Source organism: Nicotiana tomentosiformis, chromosome 10 (genome assembly GCF_000390325.3).
Source record: "Nicotiana tomentosiformis chromosome 10, ASM39032v3, whole genome shotgun sequence".
Classification (NCBI taxonomy): domain Eukaryota; kingdom Viridiplantae; phylum Streptophyta; class Magnoliopsida; order Solanales; family Solanaceae; genus Nicotiana; species Nicotiana tomentosiformis.
Window position 1 is genome coordinate 41949319 of NC_090821.1, and position 23190 is coordinate 41972508.

A 23190-nucleotide genomic window follows, 5' to 3' on the forward strand; every position below is an offset into this window, starting at 1 on the left:
TAACATAGAGAAGGATTGAAGACATAACACCTGAGGGATAAGACGGTAGAAGAATTATCTTCATAACATACTTCCTTTAAATCCTAGTCCCGCTGCACTGACAAGCATTACTAAGCATCCGTTATAGTCTCAGCATCTCCACCTCAAAGAGATTACGCTCTTACTTACAAAATTATTTTGCCTTCAGAATTAAAAACAAGGATTTTTTTGAATAAATAAAGAGAATAACCCTCCCCAAAGTGAATAAACTATTGTAGAATATCCCAGAGTTCAGTCGCACTAGTTTACTGTCATTGCAAGAGACAAACTACAAAAAAGGAATTTCCTTTATAAACACTAAACAGCAATCATCCCTTTGGGACATCCAACAAAATCGAATCATACAGAGAAGAATAAAATGACCGCCATGCAAGGATGATGATAGGCACGCAATTCACTTACAACATTCTATTAAAACAAGTGAAGGCTAGATAGTGCATTTACATCAAAAAGGAAGTTCTATAAGTTATACCTGGAATACATCCGTTCATTGGCGGATCTAGAGCATATGGGTTCACAGAATCCCAATAACTTTTGCTTAGACCCTGTATATGTATTAAGAAATCACCTAAATATCTATAAATATTTAATGTAAACCCAATTATTATTATATAGTAACTGCTTCCGCTGTCACATCCAAGCTCCACTCTTTCCATTACTTTCTGGAGTTAGTACACCACGTATGGAAAAGACCTCATGGCATGGGCGCAATAGCGACATTACACATTGACTTTGACATGGAGGATCATGAAATTGCCATTCTCAATGGACATGAACAGTTGACTTAATATGCATATCAGCTTAAAATATGGGAAGGAAAAATAAACTATAGTTTATACCGTTTATAAAACCATTGCTCCATGTCGAGCAAGGGCGAAGCTACTATATCCGAAGGATGGTCAATTGACCACCCTTTGTTGACAAATTATACTGTTTATATAGATAAAATATTAGCTTTTAGAGGTGTATTAACATATACTGAACACCCTTTGTTGGAGAATTTTTCACTTCTTTCAAGTTTGAACACCCTTGCGAAAATTTCTGGCTTCGCCAATGATCTCGAGAATTATGAGTATTTATACTCACGACAGCTAACCTCAGGCACTCAGTGACATGGAAATGACAGAGGACAACTTATATTTGCGTGGTTTAGTTGAACCTTGGGTTTGAAATTTCACTTCTGTGCTGGATCGAACAGTGACTTCCTTCCATTTAGAAGCCGATACTCCTTCTCCCCGATAAACTATAGAACTTTGAGCTTTGAATGAGCTGCATCTCGAAAAGCAACAATGCTTTATTTAGAATTTCAGCTAAGTATAAGATCGATTTGCCATGCAGAACATGTCTAGCCAACATAATGAAGATATTATAAGGAATCCTTCTACTGAATCAGGCCAGCAGAATTTCCTTTCTACAAAGTATTTTAGTTTCCTTACCCAGACCAAACATGCTCGTTTTCTGGATCTCTAATCCACTAACTTTTGATCTCCTGATACTTCTCATTTCCTGAACATCTTCTCTTTTTCCTTTGAACTCCAGAAACTCTCCATGGAGACATTTATTACCTTTAAGCTCTAACCTGCATATATTCAGAAGAATTTTAGTAAACGTAGAACGAAAAGGTTAAACTTGACTGAGAGTATACCACGTTCAAATTTCATTTAACAGAATATAAGGGCAATTATTTCCACATCAAGCTGCTGTGCTTCTGTTGAATGCCTTTCATTTCTTTGAAGTTCACATTCCTCCTCTCTCAAGTCTCAATCACACGGAAGACATATCTTGGATGTTGAATGACTAGTAATGCTACCAAATGCTAACTGCACTCTGTCACCAAAATCCAAATAGTGGGTTTCATCACTAGATAGACTTCCTATGACCATGTGGATTAAACAGCCAGCTTCCTCTAGATAGATGCTATTCTTCAATATCTGCCCAGTTTGTCACAATGCAAATAATTTAATTACAGAAACAATTGAAATACATTACTTCTGGACAAACAGTTGGACCAACTGTTTCCCTCCAATTCCTGAAAACATCATCGAATTTAGACATGAAAACAAACAAAAATATATGCAAGACAACAGACCTATCCGATGTCGGAGCTGTATTAAGAACGAAGTTAAGCTTCTCATTTATTGATTCCTGCATTTCCTTCTTCCCACTACGAAATGCACCTTTAATCCAACCAGAAAGCATGTTTTTATATTCTGGTTTTAGTTGCATCCACTGGTCATAGGTTATGACCTCGGGCGGAAAAGAGGCCGAGCTAATGGCACTGCAAAGGCAGAAACAGGCTTTAGACCAGTCCATGCAAAACAACTTTAATTATCACAAGACAAACAAAATGTGACATTTGAACGACAACAATGATTTATGACAGAAAACCCGAATTATAACGCATTGACTTATTCCATAGAAGCAGTTAACATAAACTGACACTACTACGTATTTGCTTCAAACCGGGCTCTGGTATTATTAAGGCCAGAGAGGCTACGTCAACAACAACAACAACAACATACCCAGTATTATCCCACACCGTGGGATTTGGGGAGGGTAGTGTGTACGCAGACCTTACCCCTACTTTGTGAGGATAGAGAGGTTGTTTCCAATAAACTCTCGGCTCAAGAAAGTATAAGCATCGCATTAATGAAAATATAGACAAGAAGGGACAGTACCAAAAAGTTATATAGAAGCAGAATAAAAACAATATAGTAAGGTGATCAACAATGAAAGAAAACAACGGTTAGTCATAAAAACCTACTACCCACAGAAAGCGAGACTGCATGCAAATATTATTGTTATAAATATTCTAGACTACCTACTCTACTACCCTAATCATCGACCTCCATACCTTCCTATCAAGGGTCATGTCCTCGGTCACCTGAAGTTACGTCATGTCTTGCCTACTCACATCTCCCCACCTCTTCTTTGGCCTACCTCTACCTCTTCTTAGGCCCTCCAATGTCAACCTCTCACACCTCCTCATCGGGGCGTCTGTGCTCATCCTCCTTACATGACCAAACCACATGAGCAGCGCTTCCCGCATCTTGTCCTCAATATGGTCACACCCATCTTGTCGTGAATAACCTCATTTCTGATCCTATCTAACCTGGTGTACCCGCACATCCATCTCAACATTCTCATCTCTGCTACCTTCATCTTCTGGACATGAGCGATCTGCCAATACTCAGCCTCATACATCGTTGGTTTGACCACCACTCTGTAGAGCCTACATCGTTCTTGGTTAATTTTGCATGAAATAAAATTGAAACGGCTGTAAAGAAGCAACTCAAATTTTTTAATTCATGGTAAATTGACTGGTTGATCAATGAGGAACTCCAACCAGTGAAATTGTGTAAAGCCTACGTGGAAAGGATGGTGAAACGTGCAACTGTATGGACAGACGGAAAAATCAAGCGTTGAACCTTTGAAACGGTCCATGACAACCGAGGAAAACTTGTCAAATAAGTTAAAGACTTAGATGCTTAATTAGGAGATTGGATGGGTCTTTTATGTCTTAAGCATCAAGGAACAACCCATTTAACCAAGCTATGTGTAAGCTACATTAAGTTCAAACTATGACTTTAGGATTCAAAACTATGAAGAGAAACAATACAGCAAGCTCTGAAACAACATCTGCTGGAGATAACTAGCTTATATATATCTTCTGATTAGTGGCGAAGTCTTCCCTTCAACACTATGTTTCTCAATGATACTGAATCATGAACAAAGGTATTTTTATTTGGGACATGTACAATCATTGAGCCGGCATTAAGGTCACACTTGTTGTCTGTTGACCAACTCCAAGTCTAGAAGAAGTAACGTGAGAAAGTATTGTGAAAAAATGTGATGACCTGATAGGTCATTTATAGATTTATGTGTTTCAAAACCCCGAATAGATCCGTTTAGTCTTTTTCAATTTGCGTGCGCAGTCTGTGTCTTTTTCCGAAAGAGTTTTATGTGAAAAATTGACGAAAATGTGAATTCGTGCCTTAAAACTAATTTGAGTTGACTTCGGTCAACGTTTTGAGCAAACGGATCCGGATCAATATTTTGACGGTCCCGGTAGGTCCGTATCGTAATTTGAGACTTGGGCGTATGCCCGAAATCGAATTCGGAAGTCCCTACCTCGAATTATCGCAATTTATTGAAAACTAGAAGCTTAAAGGTTTAAAGAATTAATAAGTTTGACCAAAGTTTGACTTTGTTGCTATCGGGTCCGAATTTTAGTTTCGAAACTTGGTATAGGTTCATTACTGTATTTATGACTTGTCTGCAAAATTTGGTGCAAATCGGAATTGATTTGAGGTAATTCAGACGTCCAGTTGAAAAATTAAAAGTTCTCAAGTTTCATTGAAAATTTCATTCACTTTGGTGTTCGATTCATAGTTCTAAGTATTATTTTGGTGTTTTGATCGCGGGAGCGAGTTTGTATGATTTTTTTGGACTTGTGTGCATGTTTGGTTTGGAGCCCCGTGCGCTCGGTGAGTTTCGGATAGGCTTCGGAGTGGTTTTGAACTTAGAATCATAGCTGGTGCAAGTTTCATCCGGTGCTAGACTGCAGACTTCGCAAATGTGAGGTCTGACTCGCAAATGTGAGCTTCGCTTTTGCGAAGGACACTTCGCATTTGCGAGCATTGGCAAGGACTGTGGTTCTCGCATTTGCAGGATTTCTGTCGCATTTGCGATAGTATCATGTTCGCAATTGCGAACAAATTGTTCGCATTTGCGATGGCAACAGAGGTGTGAAACCTTCACATTCTCAATGCGAACTCCAGGTCGCAATCTGCACCAGGTCAAAAACTGTGAAAGACGGGATTTTTATTTATTCTTTCAAATTCTTAACACTAAACACCTTAGAGGCATTTTTCCCAAAAGCTTTTCTTCCTAAATTCATTGGTAAGTGACTCTAATCTACTTTCTTTCAATTACCCATTACCTTCCATAAGATTTTAACCTTAAATCTAGGGGTTTCATGGTAGAAATTAGGGATTTTTGTAAAATTGAGATTTAGATCTCGAATTGAGGGTCGGATTACGAATTGAATTGTATAACCGGGCTCGGGGGTGAATGAGTTCGAACCTCGGGTTTTGACCAAGTGGGCCCGGAATTTACTTTTATTGACGTTTTCAATAATGATCTAAATTGAACCACTTCCATTCGTGAGTAGTTTCTAAAGCTTATTTTGAATTGTTTGGTCAATAATTTACTATATTTGGTCGGTTTGGAGGCTTATTCAAAAGGTAAGGCCGTGTTTGAATTTTGAGTCTAACCTTGACTTGAGGGAATTAGGAACCCTTGATGCTATGTGTTATGTGAATTACATGAGTAGCGACGTATATGCGAGGTGACGAGTGTCTATACGCCGTCAATTACTTGTTTCCATGTCTACCCGTACTTCATTAATTATAGTATTTCATGTCTTGATTGTTACATGCCTTAATTGATTCCCATGCCTTAACTTGATACTTGTCATTTATTATCCTCGCATCATAAAATGTTAATTTCTCTCATGCTTCTATGCTTAATTGACATTTGCCTTAATTGTATTACTTGTACCTCTTTACTTGTTATATATTTGACTGTCTTGTTGCTCAGTATTAAGCGTAGCTTTTCATGATTTGGTACGAAATTCCTTCTTGCTGTGTAGTTTTCATATTCATTAATCGTAGAGATTCTTATGATTCGAGTTATTAAATCGATTACATTTATTGATGTAGTTATATTGATATGGTGGGATCGGGTTGCGTGCCGCAATAGGTGAAAGAAGAGTGGATTTATATGGTGAAATAAGAGTGACTTTATATTGATATTGTGGGATCGGGTTGCGCGCCGCAACAAGTGAAATAAGGGTGGATTGATATGGTGAAATAAGGGTAAATTTTGATATTGACTCCGATTATATGGTGGGATCGGGTTGTGTATCATAACATATATTTACTTATTATTATTGATATTTATATGGTGGAATAAAGGAGGATAGTGTTGTACGATGAGATCGGGTTGCGCACCGTAATATTTTATATATTTTTATTCCTTGTTGTGTTGTGTTGGCTTCGGTACTTTCATACGAGACTCTAGAGATTGGTATTTCTGGCATTTACTAATTTTTCTTCGAAGATTGAGTTATTTTCATGAGTTATCTGCCTTATTTCGTTTCCTTATTTTCCTTTCCTGTCATTATTTTATAATGCGTATAGGTTACATTGTAAGTGACTAAGCATTAGCTTTCTCCCTACTTCATCGAGGTTAAGCTCGGCACTTACAGAGTACATGTGGTCGGTTGTACTCATACTATACTCTGCACTTCTTGTGCAGATTTTGGAGTCGGTCCCAGCAGCGATCAGTAAATTGCTCGGGTTGACTATCAGTGTGGAGACTTGAGGTACACCTGCTCGACGTTTGTAGCCCTAAAGTCCCCTCCTACTTTATCTTAGTTGTGTATTTTCTTTCAGACATCTTTACTTTTATTCAGACCTTTATCTGTAGTATTTTAGTAGCTTGTGCACTTGTGACACCAGATTCAGGGTTGTATTAGATACTTCAGTTGTTATGGTTCTCCGCACTTTACTTCAGATTTATTTCAATTATTTCAGTTTCCTTACTATTATTTAATCTGAACTGTTAAAAATATGGATAAACTATTCTAACGTAGGCTTGCCTAGCAAGTAAAATTTTAGGCTCCATCACGGTCCCGAGGGCGGAATTTCTAGGTCATGACAAGTTGGTAACAGAGCACTAGTTTGCCTAGGTCTCACGAGTCACGAGCAAGCTTAGTAGAGTCTGGAGGATCGGTACGGAGACGTATATACTTATCTTCCAGAGGCTATGTAGTTTAGGAAAAATGTCACTTCTTTCTTACTGGGTCGCCTACACTTACCCGGGATCAGTTCTCACACCTATTTCTAGAGAAGTTCATCCATGTCACCCAGAGAGAGCAGTATCGTAGGCAGTTTGAGCGACTTCAATAGGATGGTATGACTGTCACCCGGTACGAGACTTAATTTGTGGACTTAGCTCGCCATGCTACTATCTTGCTTCCTACTGATAAGGAGCGAGCAAGGAGATTTATTGATGGGCTCACTTACACTCTCAGGCTTCAAATGGACAAGGAGACAGAGAGTGATATTTCCTTCCAGACGGCTGTAGATATTGCCAGACAGATCGAGTTGGTTCGTGCTCAGGAGATGGGGCCGGTGTGAGATAAGAGGCTCTATCATTTCGGTAGTTTCAGTGGTGCCTCATCTAGAGGCAGGGGTGCTTTTGGTAGAGGCCATCATCCAAGGCCATTTCATTTAGCACTTCAGGCATCTCACAGTGCTTCTGGGGGTCGTGGTCCTTATGTGCCTTATTCTAGGCTGCCAGCCTACAGTGCACCATCAGCTCCTATCAGACTCAGTGTTATCAAAAGCGAAAAGCGCAAAAAGCGCTAAAGCCCTATTGGAGCTTAAAGCGCAAAGCATACTTAAACCGTGGACTTCACTGATAAAAAGCACACTATGAAGAATTTTTTAAATATATATATATTTAGAGAACATAATAGACACATAAATAATAAATATATATTGCTTATAATGAAGTAAAACTTCATCAAATTATCAACTTAAGTCTTAATAAGAAAAGATAAACTCATTCTAGATTCCACTTCTAATCACTAAAATAATATTCCTCCATATAATCTTCCTCAATAGAGTGATTCTCATTGGTGTCACTAGAACTATAGCCTCCAATCTCCTCTTCCCCTGATTCATCAGAAAAAATCTCATCTTCTATGTCAATGGACTCAATACGTGGAGCTCGGGAGCTTGAGGCATTGGCTGTAATATCTCCTGACTGTCTCTTTTGTCGCATTGTGTATGTCAACGCGTTCTCACTACCCGACGCTCTTGCAACATCACCCCAAGTCAAGCTATCATCACCAAACACCAACTCATCTTCTGCTTCCACATTAACACCCATCTTCCCAACCAACCACTCATTACTATGATCAATGTTATCCAATGAGATTGGATCAATAACACTACGCAAGTCATAACGGGCTTTTAAAGCACGATTATACTTGACATACACTAGGTCATTCAATCTTTGATGCTCCAATCTGTTTCTTTATTTTGGTATGGATTTGTTGCATGGAATATCGTAACATTAGTGATATAGTCTAATTGATTAACTAAGAAAAGAAAATAAATAAGAAGTATACCATTACGAGTACTTACATGCTCAAATACGCTCCAATTATGCTCACACCCAGCAGCACTAGTCGTTAAACCCAAAATTCTAATGGCTAGTTTTTGGAGATGAGAAGCTGAATTACCATATAAATTCCACTATTCAACTATAAAAAGTTTATGTTGACCATCGTTATTTCTAAGTTAATGTAACTATGCAAGTATTAAGTAAAATTTTAAATATAAACTAATAATTGAGAATTTAAAGTTTAATATTTTCAGTTACCAGGAGATCTTGTCGCTCTAGATCTTTTTACAATCGGAAGGCCAAATTGTTGCTCAGCTTTAGTGTACAGTGGTATCTCAGATATAATCTTGTCTTGTACTTCAGTGCTCGGAACCAATTTTTCAATACAAGCGTACAACCCATCTGTTACTTCTCTAAAATTTTCAATAGCTGAATTTTGATAGAAGTACTCTGGATTTAGATAATGTCCAACTGCATGTAATGGATGATGCAATTGGCATTGCCATCTTTCATCAATAATCTTAAAGATATCTTTATACTTTGCAATATTCCAGCCAAATGCCTTTGCAATAGCCTCCTTAGCTCTATCCATGGCTTCATAAATATACCCCATTGCAGGTTTTTTCTTATTATCAACTAATCGCAACACTTTAACAAGAGGCCCCATTATTTTCAAAATATACATAACCTGGTTCCAGAATATTTCCATCAAGACGGTATGAGCTACACTTTTTCCCTTTGGTAACTTAGACCATTTACTAATCACCCATTTTTCAGATGTAAACATTGCTCGTAAATTAGTTTTTTGATATTGCAATCGTTGCAAAGTCAGAAAACTCGTTGCAAATCGAGTAATCCCACATTTCACCAACTCTTTATTTTTTGTGAAATCTCTCATCATATTTAAGACTCCTGAGTGCCTATAAATGAAACCGACAAGGGCAATTGCTCTTTGAAGGGCCTTCTTAATGTTTGGAATCTTCTCTATGTCTTCCAACATAAGATCTATACAGTGCGCTGCACATGGCGTCTCTTCTTTCTTTTTTTCTGTAAGAGTTGACCTATAGAAAAAAAGTAAATAAATATGTTAAAATTTAGGAATCAGAACCTTGAATCGATATTAGAAAGTAAAATATAAAACTTAAACATTTAAAGCAATAAATTCTTACCGGCCAACACAAAGTTGCTACCATTATCACTTATAACTTGAACCACATTATGCTCTCCAACATGCTCCACATATCTATCAAGCAATTCACATAGTTTCTCTCCGGTCTTAACAAATGAGGAAGCATCTATTGACTCCATAAACACTGTTCCATGCGGAGAATTCACCAAAACGTTTATCAAAGTTCTTTGTTTTCTATCTGATCATCCATCCGCCATAATGGAACACCCATACTTCAATCATTCTTCTCTATGTTTGTTTATAATCTCATTGGTTAACTCAACCTTCTTCCTAAGTAACGGAACCCTTAATTCGTGGTAGCTTGGAGGCTTCAAGTTTGGACCATACCTTCCTATAGCCTCAACTGCTTCCTTAAAACTTTTTGAGCGAGCAACATTGAATAGGATCCCATTATCGTAAAAGAAGCGAGCAACTTTTTGAATTGTCATGGCTCTTGCTTCTTTATCACATGAATCTTTGATATTTGTTTGTCTAAGTGTTCCTTACTTTTGTAGAAACACATCCATGTGTCCCTTTACTTTGGCCAATTTCTTACTAGAGCCACTAGGTAAGCTTCCCCCACCTCTTTTCTTATGAATGATTTTGTGGACTTCATCTTCTCCACCAACATCGTCTTGATAATTAAACTCATCAAGTCTAGAAAATTCGTTAGTATAGACTTCCTTTCTTATTTTTTTCTCCTCCATGTAATTTTTCAATTCCTCTCTAACCTCCTGTTGGCATTCTGCACACTTTGTTGCATTCCCAAAGTTCCTAATCAAATGTTGTTTTGCCCGATTAATTCCACCAGTGATTATTTTTCCACAAAAATTGCATGTGATTCTTGTAGTGTCATTAGGATCCTTCACCAGCCAGGATCCCTTCGATTGCCTTTGGACAAGTCCTCTACCATTTCTAATTTTGAAAAAAAAATTAAAAAATATATATAATGCATCTTGCAAGCAATTATAATTTTTAAATAGTAATACATAATAAGAACACAAAACTCGACAGTCCTCTGTCATTTATAATTCTAAAAACTTATTAAAAAGTAATACGTAATGCATTTTGCATGCTATTATTATTTTTAAATAATAATATACAACAAAAATTTTAAAATAATAATATACAACAAAAATATAAGGTAGACAGATCCCCTGCCATTTAATTCTAAAATAAAATAAATTAATATTATGACATTTGCATGCAATTATAATTGTTAAATAATGATATACAACATACAATAAGAATATAAAGGTGAGCACCACTAGGTCCACCACTAAGCCATGACTTCTAAGAAAGTGTTGAATCTACTATTTGTGTCTTTATTATTATCCTCTTTTAGTCTCTTTACATGTGTTGCATATATAGTGATAGTTATATAAAAGTTAGATAATATCAATCATCAAACGAGGACAAGTGTCCCATTTAATTCTACAAATTTTCTACAAAGACAAAAAGGACTAACAATAAAATTTCAGCACCAAACCCATTTATTTTCTAACTTTACCAATTTATTCACTTTACCAAAAGGAAAAATAACAAAAAACGTAATCACAAGAAAAAGTCAACTCAGTCAACTCTCATCTTTAATGGAGAATTCTTGTATGTATCTCTTATTACAAAGGAGTAAAAGAAGAAAAAAAATGAGTAGAAGAGAGAGAGGCATACAAAAAGTATAAGAGATAAAGAAACAGAGAAGAGAAGAATACTTGTGATAGAGGCTTGTCCCGCTGCAGTTGTTCGATTTTGTATTTTTCTTGTATTCCTTCAACTCCTCTGGTCTTCTTATAATTCTATTAACTTCTCTTTTCTTAATTTTTTGGGAAATTTGATTTGCTCCCTTAATTAATTTTTCCATATTTCCCTGGCTATTTGCCATAAATATGGTCTAGGGAACTGTAACGACTAACTTATTATAATTTTAGAAAAGGAATGTAAAGGTCTTCTGACACACAGGCCTCACTTGAGGTCACGCGGAGTGACAAAGTGTTTGTGCGCCTCGCTTTTGCGCTTAGGTGCACTTTAAGCGCGCTTTTAATTTCACTGATGCTTAACTCGCGACTACGCATATACAATCGTCACCATGCATATACGTCATCCCCACATATAAATCAAGTAGCAATTAAACCAATAAAGTCTTAATTCCCTCAAGTCAAAGTTAGGCACAACACATACCTCTTTTCGCAATAAAATCACCACTCAACCACGGCCTTTTCTTTAGAATTAGCCTCCAAACCGGTCAAATCTAGCCAACTATAGTTTAAACAATTCAGAATAAGCCTTATAATTAACCCATGAGTGAAAAAGATTTGATCTTTGATGAAATTAGAAAAAGTCAACAAAAGTCAATCCCGTCCCGCTTGGTTAAAACCCGAGGTTTGGACCAAAATTTGATTACCTATTCACCCCGAGCCCGGTTATGTGATTGGTTTCAAAATTCGACCTCAATTTGAGGTCTAAATCTCAATTTTACAAAATTTCCAATTTCTATCCAAATCCTGAATTTCTACCATGAAAATTCTAGATTAAAAGCTAAAATCAATGGGTGATTATAGAAATATAATAAAACAAGTAAAAATTCACTAACTAATAAAGTAGGGATGAAAAATCTCCTCAAAATCGCCTCTAGGCCGAGCTCTAGCTTTCAAAAATGGTGGAAAATGTTTCAACCCCGACTTTCAGCACATTAAATACTTGGGCGTCAGGTGTTCTTCGCATTCGCGAAGCACTTGACGCTTTCGCGATGCACTTGCACAATTGGCCTTCGCGTTCACAAGGTCTACTTCGCATTCGCAAAGTCTTATTCCCAGCCTGCCTTCGCATTCACGTTCGCGTCCCCAGGTCCGTTTTCGCGATGAAGACCACAGCTACCTCCCCCAGGTCACCCCAATAAATCTCGTTTGCGAGACACTTGTTGCATTCGCAAAGGTTAAGCCCTCCCCCCTTCGCTTCGCATTCGTGATGAACAATCCAGTCCCAGACCAAAACTTCCCCTTCGCGATCGCAAGAGAAGCTTCGCAATCGCAAAGCACAACGCACCAGACATGAGAAACAACAGTTTTTACATGTTCAAATGGTCTGAAGTATATCCGAAACTCACATGAGCCGCTCGGGCTCCAAACCAAACATGTACACAAGTGAAATAACATCATATATACTTGATCGCGTGATCAAAATACCAAAATATTATCTATAGCTACGAATCGGACATCAAAATGCATGAAATTCAAAAGAAAATTCAAGAACCTCTAGAATCACAACCGAGCGTCCGAATGCTATCAAACCAACTCTGAATTGCACAAAATTTTGCAGACAAGTGTCAAATATCAAAACGGACCTATACCAAGTCTCAAAATCAAAATTCGAACCCAATATCCATAAATTAAACCCACGGTCGAACTTAAAAAATTTCCAAACTTTCAAATTGCTAACTTTCGACAAAACAAGTCAAATCAACCTAGGGAGCTCCAAATTCAATTCCGGACATATGCCCAAGTATAAAATCACAATACAGACCTACCAGAATTGTCAAAAAACCAATTTGGGGTTGTTTACCCAAAATATTGACCGTAGTCTACTCAAGTTGTTTTTAAAGTCAAAAATTATATTTTCTTCACATTTTTACTTAAAAACTTTTCGGAAAACAGCACGGACTGCGCATGTCGCACCCCGTTTTCTCGCGAAAGCAGGTTTCGACGTGTGACAACTCTTTTAAAGGAGGTATTAAAGGATAAGAGTCGCCACCTAACATTTTTGAGGTGCGTTAGGGCACCTATATGCAAATAAATCTGTTTTAACTAGTCTGTGCTCTCAATGATCGGGTAAGGGATCAAATTACCTCGAAGAGAAAGTGTTAGGCACTCTTTGAGGTCCACAACTGTGGGTCCTAGCCGATATTAATGCTATGTAGGATTATTGGATTATAATTGTCCTATGTGATCATGTAAGTGAAGGAAGACAGGGAATTTAAATGTTCAACTATGATATAAAACAAGCTAATTTGTTCTAAGTTTAAAGAAACACAAGCATGAGTAACAAACATAAAAGTGGGGGGTTCTAAGTTTTTTAGCCTAAAGGATCACCCCATGCAACATAAATAATACTTCGCAACTCCCTTAGGGTAGGGGTTGCTCGTATTATTCAGCGGGCACAGACTATCATCTCATGCTACCCAATTACTATGTTAAAATTGTTTACCTAAAGTGTTCTAGTTCAATTCTAAGCCGTGTCCTAAGCGTGCACTACCCGTCCCAGGCTTATAGTCCAGGAGGCTTTGAACCTACTATTCGTGTGGTTCTAGACTTTACTTAGGGTGCTCAAAATGATAAAACTTTGCGCACATTCAAAACAAGTAGGACTACACAAAAAGACGAATAGCTCAAGTTAGCCTCCACACATAAACAACAAAAGCACGCAAACAGATTTCAGATTCTGTAATAAGCAGTTTTGGAATTGAGATATATTAGAATTTTTTTAAAACCTATAGGCATCGCTTCTATATGACCACACAGTTTAAGAACATCTCATGGGAAGTTCTGTTGTCCATATTATCGAAATTACATATTACAAGCGTTATGAAAGCCTATAGACATGATCTCTAAATGATTGCGCTTGGGGCAGTGAAGCCCTTGGAAAACTCAGAATTTCTCAATTTTGATCCTATTGGCATGCTTTCTAAGCGAGTAGCAGTATCCTATAGGCAGGTTCTCTAATAGTTTGTATTTGAATGCAGATTTATCACGGTTGTTCCTATAGGCATGTTATCTAGGCGGTAGTGTGATACGAACAACAAAAACAACCAAATAGTTAACCAATTAAGGCCCTATAGACATGGAATCTACTTACCAATGAATTTGGGAAGAAAAACATCTTGGAAAATTGCCTATAGAGTATTTAGGGTTGGGAAATGGTGTAAACTGATTTGTTTCCCGTTTTCCCCCACTTTTACCCAGGTGCAGATGTCGCAATTGTGATATCTTGTTCGCAATTGCAACCATCGCAAATGCGAAACAAGGGTCGCAAATGCGAGCACTAGCTCAGAAGCCCAGAAGTCACAATTGCGACAAAATGACCGCAAATGCGAAGATCCCACCTTCGCAATTGAGACCACAATCTTCACTATTGCGAAGATACTCTACTGTTGTCAGGCATCGCAAATACGACCAAATGATCGCAAAAGCGATCCTGCGTTATTCGCAATTGCGAACCATTTCCTCGCAAATACGAGGTTATCCAATCCCAGACATTGCCTGCATATGCGAATATTTGTCCACAAATGTAAGCCAGACCTCGCAAATGCGAGATCTGCATCAAACACCAGAACTGGGCATTGCACCAACAATCTTTGCACAATACAAACTCATCTGAAATACGTCCGAAACTTACCTGAGCCCCTCGGGCTCCAAACCAAACATGCACACAAGTGTAATAACATCATACGAACTCACTCGCATGATCAAAACACCAAAATAACATATAGAACTATGAATTAGACATCAAAATACATCAAACTTTTAAAGAAACTCAAGAACTTTCAAATTCACAATCGAGCGTCCAAATCCTATCAAATCAACTCCGTTTTGCACCAATTTTTGCAGACAAGTTTTAAGCAGTAAAATGAACCTATACCAAGTTCCGAAACTGAAATCTGAACCCGGTTGTAATAAATTCAACCTACGGTCAAACCTAGAAAATCTTAAAACCTTCAAGTTACTAGTATTCAACAAATCACGTCAAATTAAGTTAGGGACTTTCGAATTCAATTTCGGGCATACCCCAAGTCCAAAATCACGATATGGACCCACCAGGATCATCAAAATACCAATCCGGATCGTTTACACAAAATGTTGATCGTAGTCAACCAAAGTCATTTTTGAAGCTAAAAATCATGTTTTCTTCAATTTTTCACATAAAATCTTTTCGGAAAAAGATACGGATTATGCACGCAAATTGAGAAATACTAATTGGATCTAATCGAGATCTCAGAACACAGAAATAAGTGCTAGAATTCAAAATGACCTATCGAGTCATCACAGGAATAAGATTGTTAAAAATTTGACAGTACATAAAAGAGGCCATGCCTTTTTTTTTTTGGTTAAATGTAACAAATTAAGATATAAATCATTATGAACACAATAAATATTTAATAGTAATTTTTATAAAATAATTATTAAAAATATCTTGATAAGTTAAACAAATTAAATATTTAATTTCCTTATAATGATGGATAAATATGAAAAAAGTTGACAGTACAAACAAAACTATGCAAAACTTTAGTCGTAAATCCAAACAACTAACATATAAATAAATACTTTATATCAAATTAAGTAATAATATAAAAATTGATCAATTAAATATTAATATTAAAGATATCACAATATATTTCGAGACGTTAAACGATTAAAGAGAACAATATTTTATTTAATATTATCAATTTACAGACATCGTCATGGATCGTCCGTTTGTGCATCCTCGACCTGCTATTCGAGAGCTACGTTTGCTCCAAGGTGTCCATAGGCCTTCACATATCTGGGATGGACAGTTGTTGTCCTAGATCTTCCACTCCAGACGTATTGACAATTTTTGGGAGTTCATTAGGGACCACCCACTTCATCGTCATACAGTCGTATGCCTTCAGCGGACTGTTTTTACCGGATTGTAGAGGTCGGCCGGTTGTAGTTCGACTGGCCCCTAATCACGGCTATGATCGAGCGGTGGAGACCTGAGACTCATACATTTCATCATCTTATCAACGAGATGACAATCACGCTACAGGTTGTGGACGTATTATTCGGATTGGCGGTTGATGGTTTGGATGTCCCCCACCCGCACGATCTTAGGGATTATAGGAGGATCGACTATCTACAGATGTTGTAGGGGCTCACTAGATTCCAGCCGGCGGAGCCGACTGCTATCAGTGGCGCTAGTCGATTGCAGCTATCACCTGTTAGTCAGCATTTGGAGGCACTGTACTAGGAGAACACGGATGACTCACCATTTGAGGCTATTGAGCAGCAGTCGCGGATGTTGAGTTGGGGTGGAGCTGTTCTAGCCTACCTTTAAAGGCAGTTGTGCAGGGCATCCATGGGTACCATGAGAGACGTCGCCGGATTTATTCTGCTACTGCAGTTAACATTATCAATTTTGTTCATGATTATCATAGAGATAGTAAAAATTACTCAAATTTACGTCCACATTCAATATTTGGTTTGGGCTTGGGATCAGTTCTTGCAGATCTAGCCCCCTCCCCGAGTGATAGCTTTAGATGCACCACCTCCGCCATTTCTACCACGTGCTAGGAGGTGGGTAGATAGGCGAGGCCACGCCCGCGAGGTCGAGGCTCGACATCATCTCCCTTATTACAGGGATCTGTTGGATCTACTTGAAGATGCTCAAGTAAATATTTGACTTTGTTTGTTTGATAATACTTGATATGTCTTGTATTTGCTCACTATTCTTGCGTTTAATAAATAGTTCATATGGAGGCCATACAACGATGAGCTCATTGCCGGTTTGCCAGATTATTGCTCATGCGGTCGATTTTTGTGGATGTCTGAGGTCCCACTGATATGTCCCGATATAATCAAGCATCATGCCACCGAACGAGTCCTGTGATAGTTTGGTCGCCGCCAGCTTATACCTATTTCTCCCAGTTAGCATTCCACATATTACGAGTGGGATGATCGTAGCAGGGTTGACCTAGCATACTTGGCCTGCCTAGAGGCCCAAATAGAGGACTGGGAGAGACTAGTCCTGATTCCAAAATACCCTCCACATGAACGTATTGATGGGGAGCATGAGTACATGGTTTGGTATCGCCGTGTTACTCACACTCTAATCAGTAATCCCGCACATCGGGAGGGTGGTCGGTACGTTCCATATGCCTGGAGGCGTGAGACACTGGTATGTTATTTGATATACTTACTTATCATGTTAGATTTCCTTAACATCCTTCCTTAATTAATATAATATGCAGGCTATTAGCTTACACCGTTTCTACAAGATGGGTCTATAAATGCAGCATCATGTAGGCGACGGAGTGTCATTTGTGCATGATTGGGGTCGTCAGGTTGTTGATCTTGCTGCTTACAGATTGAGAGCTGCCCGAGAGGATGCGCGATTAGGTTTTGATGTTGCGTATGTGCCGCCTGAGGATTACCATTATGGGCCAATCATGCCCCCAGCACGTGGTAGACGTGTCAGGTGTGTCCAGAGAGGAAGGGGTGACCCACATTATCGTGGTGGTCGGTGAGGATGGGGTCCCCAGCAAGGGGGCGCTGAGGCACCCGTGGAGGATATTAGCGAGGATCTGCCAGGTGACTTTGCTGAGCCATATTATGCTCGCGATTATATGCCGTCATTCAGCCTGCTATCACCGGGGACTTCAAATTTGACCCTGACATCTCCAGTGTTAATCGTGGGCACCGCCATTATGGCGTATAATTGGGATCAATATTTTCCTGATGTTCTAGAGTCATCGAGGTTCGTAGAGGATCGTCCGATGTGAGATGTGCAGAGTGGTAGACGACTGTGTTATGGCTCTTCATCGAGGGATGGTGAGGATACTTCATGCATAGAGAGGGAGATATCACATCCGGTGGAGACGTCACAACCTTCTTACCCTCCAGTGCACCTCGGAGTTTCCCCAGAGCATTGTGTGCCTACTCATATGCAGGTTTGTTTGTATTAACATTACTTTAGATTTATTTTACCTTAATTATTAGTCACTTATATCTAATCTGTTTATAATTTTTAAAGATTTTTCCATCACTTATCACGGAGGTCACAGTGTGTGGTACTCAATTTTCGGAGACATGGGATCTTATTTAGGAGTCAGCTGAGACACTAGTTTGACTATTACATTTTTTTTTAAACTATTATGTTACTATTCTATATATCATATACTAAAATATGTTAATATTTTGTAGCTTATTGATGGCCCAATGGACGCCTCTACTGATCCTGCTAGCCTTCCAGACAATCATGTTGCAGCACATCCTCTTATAAAGAGGCGACGAGATGAGGATAATCCGGATAGCGTAGCCGGTCGGGATGGTATGCGCCTCTAGCCAGCCAATGCACTAAAGCATACAAGTCGTGGGACACATTGATATGTATTTTGATTTGTATATATAACATTAAATATTTTTGTTAATATTATTGATATTTTTACATTATAATTGCATATGTTTTTAATTTTAATCTTATCGATTAGGTTAATACTAGAACACAAAAAATACGGCATACTAACATAAATAAAAATACGATTAAAAAACACATAATACATAAAACCTACAACATAAATAAAAATTACTCTTAAAATAGCCATGTGTTTGTTTAGTCACTATCGCCCATTATTCTCTACTTCAACCACTGAAATTTTTCTTGCAACCGATTATTTTCTTCTTCTGTCTCTTTCAGTTGCTCCTTCACTGCCGCAAGTTGTTCTTCGAGTTTCCAGATCTGTATTTCGTACTCCCCAGTATGATTTCAAAGGTTTAGCAAACATGATTTATAGTATTTCTAGTTAATGGGTTCATCATACCATTCTTCAAAATCACATTGATTTTTCTCCTACAAATGGTGAGGATAACAAACGAATATTAATGAACATGTTATAAATAACCTATTAACCAGCATAAATTTCAATATTAATAACTCACAACTTGTTTACACATCCAACGTCTGCGTCCTAGATTGTAAGTTGACCAACATGGATTCAAAATCGCACATTTTCCATAGTAACATGCGTCCAGACATATCGTATTACTTAAACTTGAAAGTTATGGAAAACTGTATTCTTTATTTGGTTAAGCAATGATGATCCGCAAAGAATAATGTAAAATGCGCGGTGTTTTAATAGGTTAGAATGAGTGATTTTAGGTTGCATAACACATATTGTTGATGCGCTATGTTTCAGTATAAATGATTCTTTACGGTACACGTGCGTGCATGCTTTTTCAAATCGACAAGACAAGACACATAACATATTTTGTTGATGCGCTATATTTCATGTACAAAGTATTCTTTACGATACAAGTGCGTGCAGGCTTTGTCAGGTCGCAAAGACAAGACACATAATGCATATTGTTGATGCTCTATATTTCACGTACAAAGGATTCTTTACGGTATAAGTGTGTGCAGGAGTTTTTAGGTCGACAAGACAAGGCGCATAACATATGTTGTTCATGCGCCATGAAATACCTCCTATTTGGTTCTTTTTAAGTTGAACCAAATTTTCAGTTATTCATTGCAACAACCATTTCAAAAATGCCACTTACATTTAATAAGTGGTTTAATAAGAGGCAAAAGGGTAAAGGTAGTTCAAAAGATCTACATGGAATACGTCATAACACAATCGATCCCTATCTTAAAAATAACATGCTAGGTTGCTATACTGATTTGGTGGATGACAGGTGGTATGATATTTTGTGTCCCTTGGAAAATAAGCATATCAATATATATATATTGATCTCAAAATTGCAAGGCACATTATTGAGGGGAAAACGCATTCTACAAAACCTGAAGGTATGCGAATTTGGGGTGAAAAACTATAATGAGTTCCCCTATACTCAAAAAGGTGTGATTATGAAGTATTATGCCATTGGCATAGGCTAGTTGTACTACAAGCATTGTCTGCAATGTTCCAAACAAACACACACAAAGATGAACCAGAAGTTATTCGGCATTTGATGAAGGAGATTTTAGAGATGGAAAAGGCACTAGTCGTTCATCATGCACTGGATGATCTTCACTACCTCGAGGAACGGAGGATCGGCATTGGTCTTTATTAGAGAATGAAATATTGCATAGAGACATTTATTAACCTGTATTCCCAACAGTTTTGGAGTGGGAAGGACTACCAAAATTTCTTACGTAGATGTTGGACGTAGAAGTGCCATATTGTTGTAGAAATCAAGCAAGAGGTTTTATTGATGATAGCGATGAAATACGAGAAATGTATGTCAACTGGGGCCTAGATTATGATGCCCTCAATCTGGACGGATGCAGACAAGACATTGATGAAGAAGATGAAGACAATCTCAATAAAGAGACCGGTGAAAGTAACGATGAAATAGTGCCCGACAGTGACGATAATGGCGAATGAAAATCGTTATTTATTTCTTCAAGTTATTTTTAAGTATTGTATTGAATCTTCAATGCTAAATGTCAATTAGATTTAAGACTATTGGAAACATAGTTTTATTTCATTAATATTGCAAGCATGCACCATTACAGAACACTTAATACAACTAAATATACTGCTACAAAAAACTACATTTATGCTTGAAACTTGCCAACATTGAATGAACTGCCACCAGGAGCCGAATTGCCACTGCTTCCCAAAACAACTGTAGGATATTTACGGCGATCGTGTCCTGTTTGGGAATATATACCACATTTAAGGGCATATACGGTATCACTAACATCCATTCGGTTCCGTATCTATGTTCTTTTTTGCACTTGTCGGCGACACACAAAATCCTTGTTGCACATCATTTTAAATGGTTCCGACGGCCAATAATGCTCGAACCCACTGGTTGGAGGTGGCCGCTATAGGTGTTTATGTATACAGCCACACTATATTCTTTATCAACATACCTCGTTGCTGCAAATCCAGCATGTTGAAAGCACTTCATGGCATGTGTGCATGGCAAGTGATAAATCGATCATTTTCCATATGAACATAATCGCCTGGATTCATTGATGGTGTATGTGTTATTATCGCGATTTTGATGCAAACCAGTGAAAACTTCAAAAATATTTCGATCGTTGCAATATTGAAAATATTTATGCCACTATGCCCGCTTCCTATATTTCTCAAATTATTTCATCGGTTGTGGCATAAATTGAACACCCATTTCCAACCAGGACGATGCACTGCGGGACCTTTCAACAAACCTCTCCGCCAGCTTCTTGAATGACATCTGCACCATGACAGTGACAGGCAATCCGCGGGCAGACTTCAACAATCCGTTGAAAGACTCTGACATATTTGTAGTCAAAATTCCCCATCTTCTGCCACCAACCTTATGCAAAGTCCACTTATCAAGCTCATGTATCATCAACCAAGGATATGCTTCTTCGTCTTCCTACCTAATCAATTCCATTCGCATCCTAAATTTACACTCTTGATGGTCTGTTGCGGCCATTCACATTAAATCATGTAAGCTCTTGTTCGGATAAACCCGTTGGAAATTGGACTTCAAATGCCTAACACAGTAACGGTGGTAGGCGTACAGCTCATTCTATGCATCCAAAGTCTGCACATAAACATAAAATTCCACTATGCCGATCAGATATTAGAAAAATACCTAAATGTCGTCTCACAACATGTTGCTTCAAGTGGTTTAAAAACCATGTCCAAGTTTGTTGACGTTCATTGGCACAAATAGAAAATGCGAGGGGAAATGTGCCTCCATTAGCATCTATTGCAACAACAATCAATATCTTTATATCATAATTTCGATAAATATGTGTCTCATCTATGAAGATTACCGGCCGACAATGAACAAAACTGTCAATGGATGGTTTAAATGCCCAGAACACATATCCGAATATGTATTCTGGTATGTTAGGACTGTGATCAAGCTTCCATTCAACAAAAGTCTCGGGATTAAAGTGTTGCAAAGCAACCATGTACCTCGATAGAGCGGCAAATGACTTGTCCCAATTGCCATAAACAATCTCAAACGCATGTTTACGCCCGAGAAATACCTTTCTTTTGGTAATGGCACACCCATATACCTGCGCAACTGATGTTATACACTCTTTCACCTTGTACCTTATGGACGATTCAATGTGTAGAATCAAGACAAGGGAAATCAAATCAACATTCAAGTTAAAATGATTCTCATTGAATGTGTTCATATCACAAGTGTGCTTACCAATATATTTTCCCACCATCCACATATCAGTTTTTAACTTTCTCGCATGCAGCATCCACTTACAACCTTGATCCTATCTACGACAAACAACCTTATATATAATATCTTAGATGACTCAACAACCTCAATCTCACGACAGTTTTTGATGCTGTAAATTTGCACCGCGCTACTAAGACGCGACTTGTCAGCAAAAAGCATATTCTTACAAAGCTCTGTTGGTCTAGATTCATCCCACATTAATGTACGAATTTCATCAAGATCCCTTGTGAGGGAATCCACATCAGGCATACTGGGAAAGTGATCAAGGTAAGGAATCTCCCTTGAATGAAAATGCACATGGGAATCATACATTGTGGGTCTAACTGTATGGGGAGTCTTCATATATGGAGCATGCTCAGTTGTGGCATCATGCTCCCTCATCAAATCGGGTTGCTCATTCTCATTTTAATCAGCAAAGTGTGGTTCATCATCATCGTCACTCTCATCAAGGAAGGGTGTATCATCTCAAGACTCATCAATGTTGTTGTCATAATCATTGTCATCTTCATCACTTTGTGCATCTGCAAGATCCTGATTCAATATATCATCATCGCGCAACTAAGTTAGGACATGACTATCATGTTGCTCATTTTCACTGCACAATCAAAAATAATAATCAGTTTCACAAAGTCATCCCAACATAATATATTAACTTTATTTCTTAACTTACAATTCATAATCTGTAGATAGCCAATGAAGTATATTATCGAGTTGTTGATGACTCGTAGATGGACCAACATGATCCATACCTCCAAAATTAGGTATATTCCAACTGTTGGTTGGTTCATAACTTATAAAATTCACATCATGCTGGTACCCTCTTTAAAATATATAAGTATTAGTACCAATATGATA

The 23190-nt window shown here is 38.0% G+C and overlaps 2 protein-coding genes, 1 long non-coding RNA gene and 1 pseudogene across 3 annotated transcripts; 1 reads left to right on the forward strand and 3 right to left on the reverse strand.

The window, feature by feature from the left end:
* Positions 1-418: 418 nt before the first annotated feature.
* Positions 419-2367, reverse strand: LOC104087813 (uncharacterized; annotated as a pseudogene).
* Positions 2368-7878: 5511 nt separating this feature from the next.
* LOC138900508 (uncharacterized) lies at positions 7879-8463 on the forward strand. The gene is made up of 2 exons (XR_011411564.1): positions 7879-8156; positions 8252-8463. It is a non-coding gene; the product is annotated as an uncharacterized lncRNA (long non-coding RNA).
* Positions 8464-8488: 25 nt separating this feature from the next.
* Positions 8489-10113, reverse strand: LOC104087814 (uncharacterized). The gene is made up of 3 exons (XM_070186778.1): positions 9963-10113; positions 9416-9551; positions 8489-9299 (listed from the first exon to the last, which is right to left on the reverse strand). The coding sequence occupies exons 1-3, from the start codon at positions 10111-10113 to the stop codon at positions 8489-8491; spliced, it is 1098 nt and encodes a 365-aa protein (XP_070042879.1).
* An 11121-nt stretch (positions 10114-21234) lies between these two features.
* Positions 21235-22321, reverse strand: LOC138900074 (uncharacterized). Its single transcript, XM_070186779.1, has 2 exons — positions 21740-22321; positions 21235-21501 (listed from the first exon to the last, which is right to left on the reverse strand). Exons 1-2 carry the CDS (start codon positions 22319-22321, stop codon positions 21235-21237), a joined length of 849 nt encoding a protein of 282 aa, XP_070042880.1.
* Positions 22322-23190: the final 869 nt, after the last annotated feature.

Excerpts from the sequence above, each read along its gene's own strand:
- LOC104087814 (XM_070186778.1), bottom strand. The coding sequence starts at position 10,113 with ATGGAGGAGAAAAAAATAAGAAAGGAAGTCTATACTAACGAATTTTCT. Across the intron at positions 9,552-9,962 it reads AAGCTTACCTAGTGGCTCTA|TGTTTATGGAGTCAATAGAT; the intron begins GTAAGAAATTGG and ends CGCATGGAACAG. Across the intron at positions 9,300-9,415 it reads GATAATGGTAGCAACTTTGT|GTCAACTCTTACAGAAAAAA; the intron begins GTTGGCCGGTAA and ends TTTTTTCTATAG.
- LOC138900074 (XM_070186779.1), bottom strand. The coding sequence starts at position 22,321 with ATGTGGATGGTGGGAAAATATATTGGTAAGCACACTTGTGATATGAAC. Across the intron at positions 21,502-21,739 it reads ACCACTTGAAGCAACATGTT|GAAGACGAAGAAGCATATCC; the intron begins GTGAGACGACAT and ends TTGATTAGGTAG.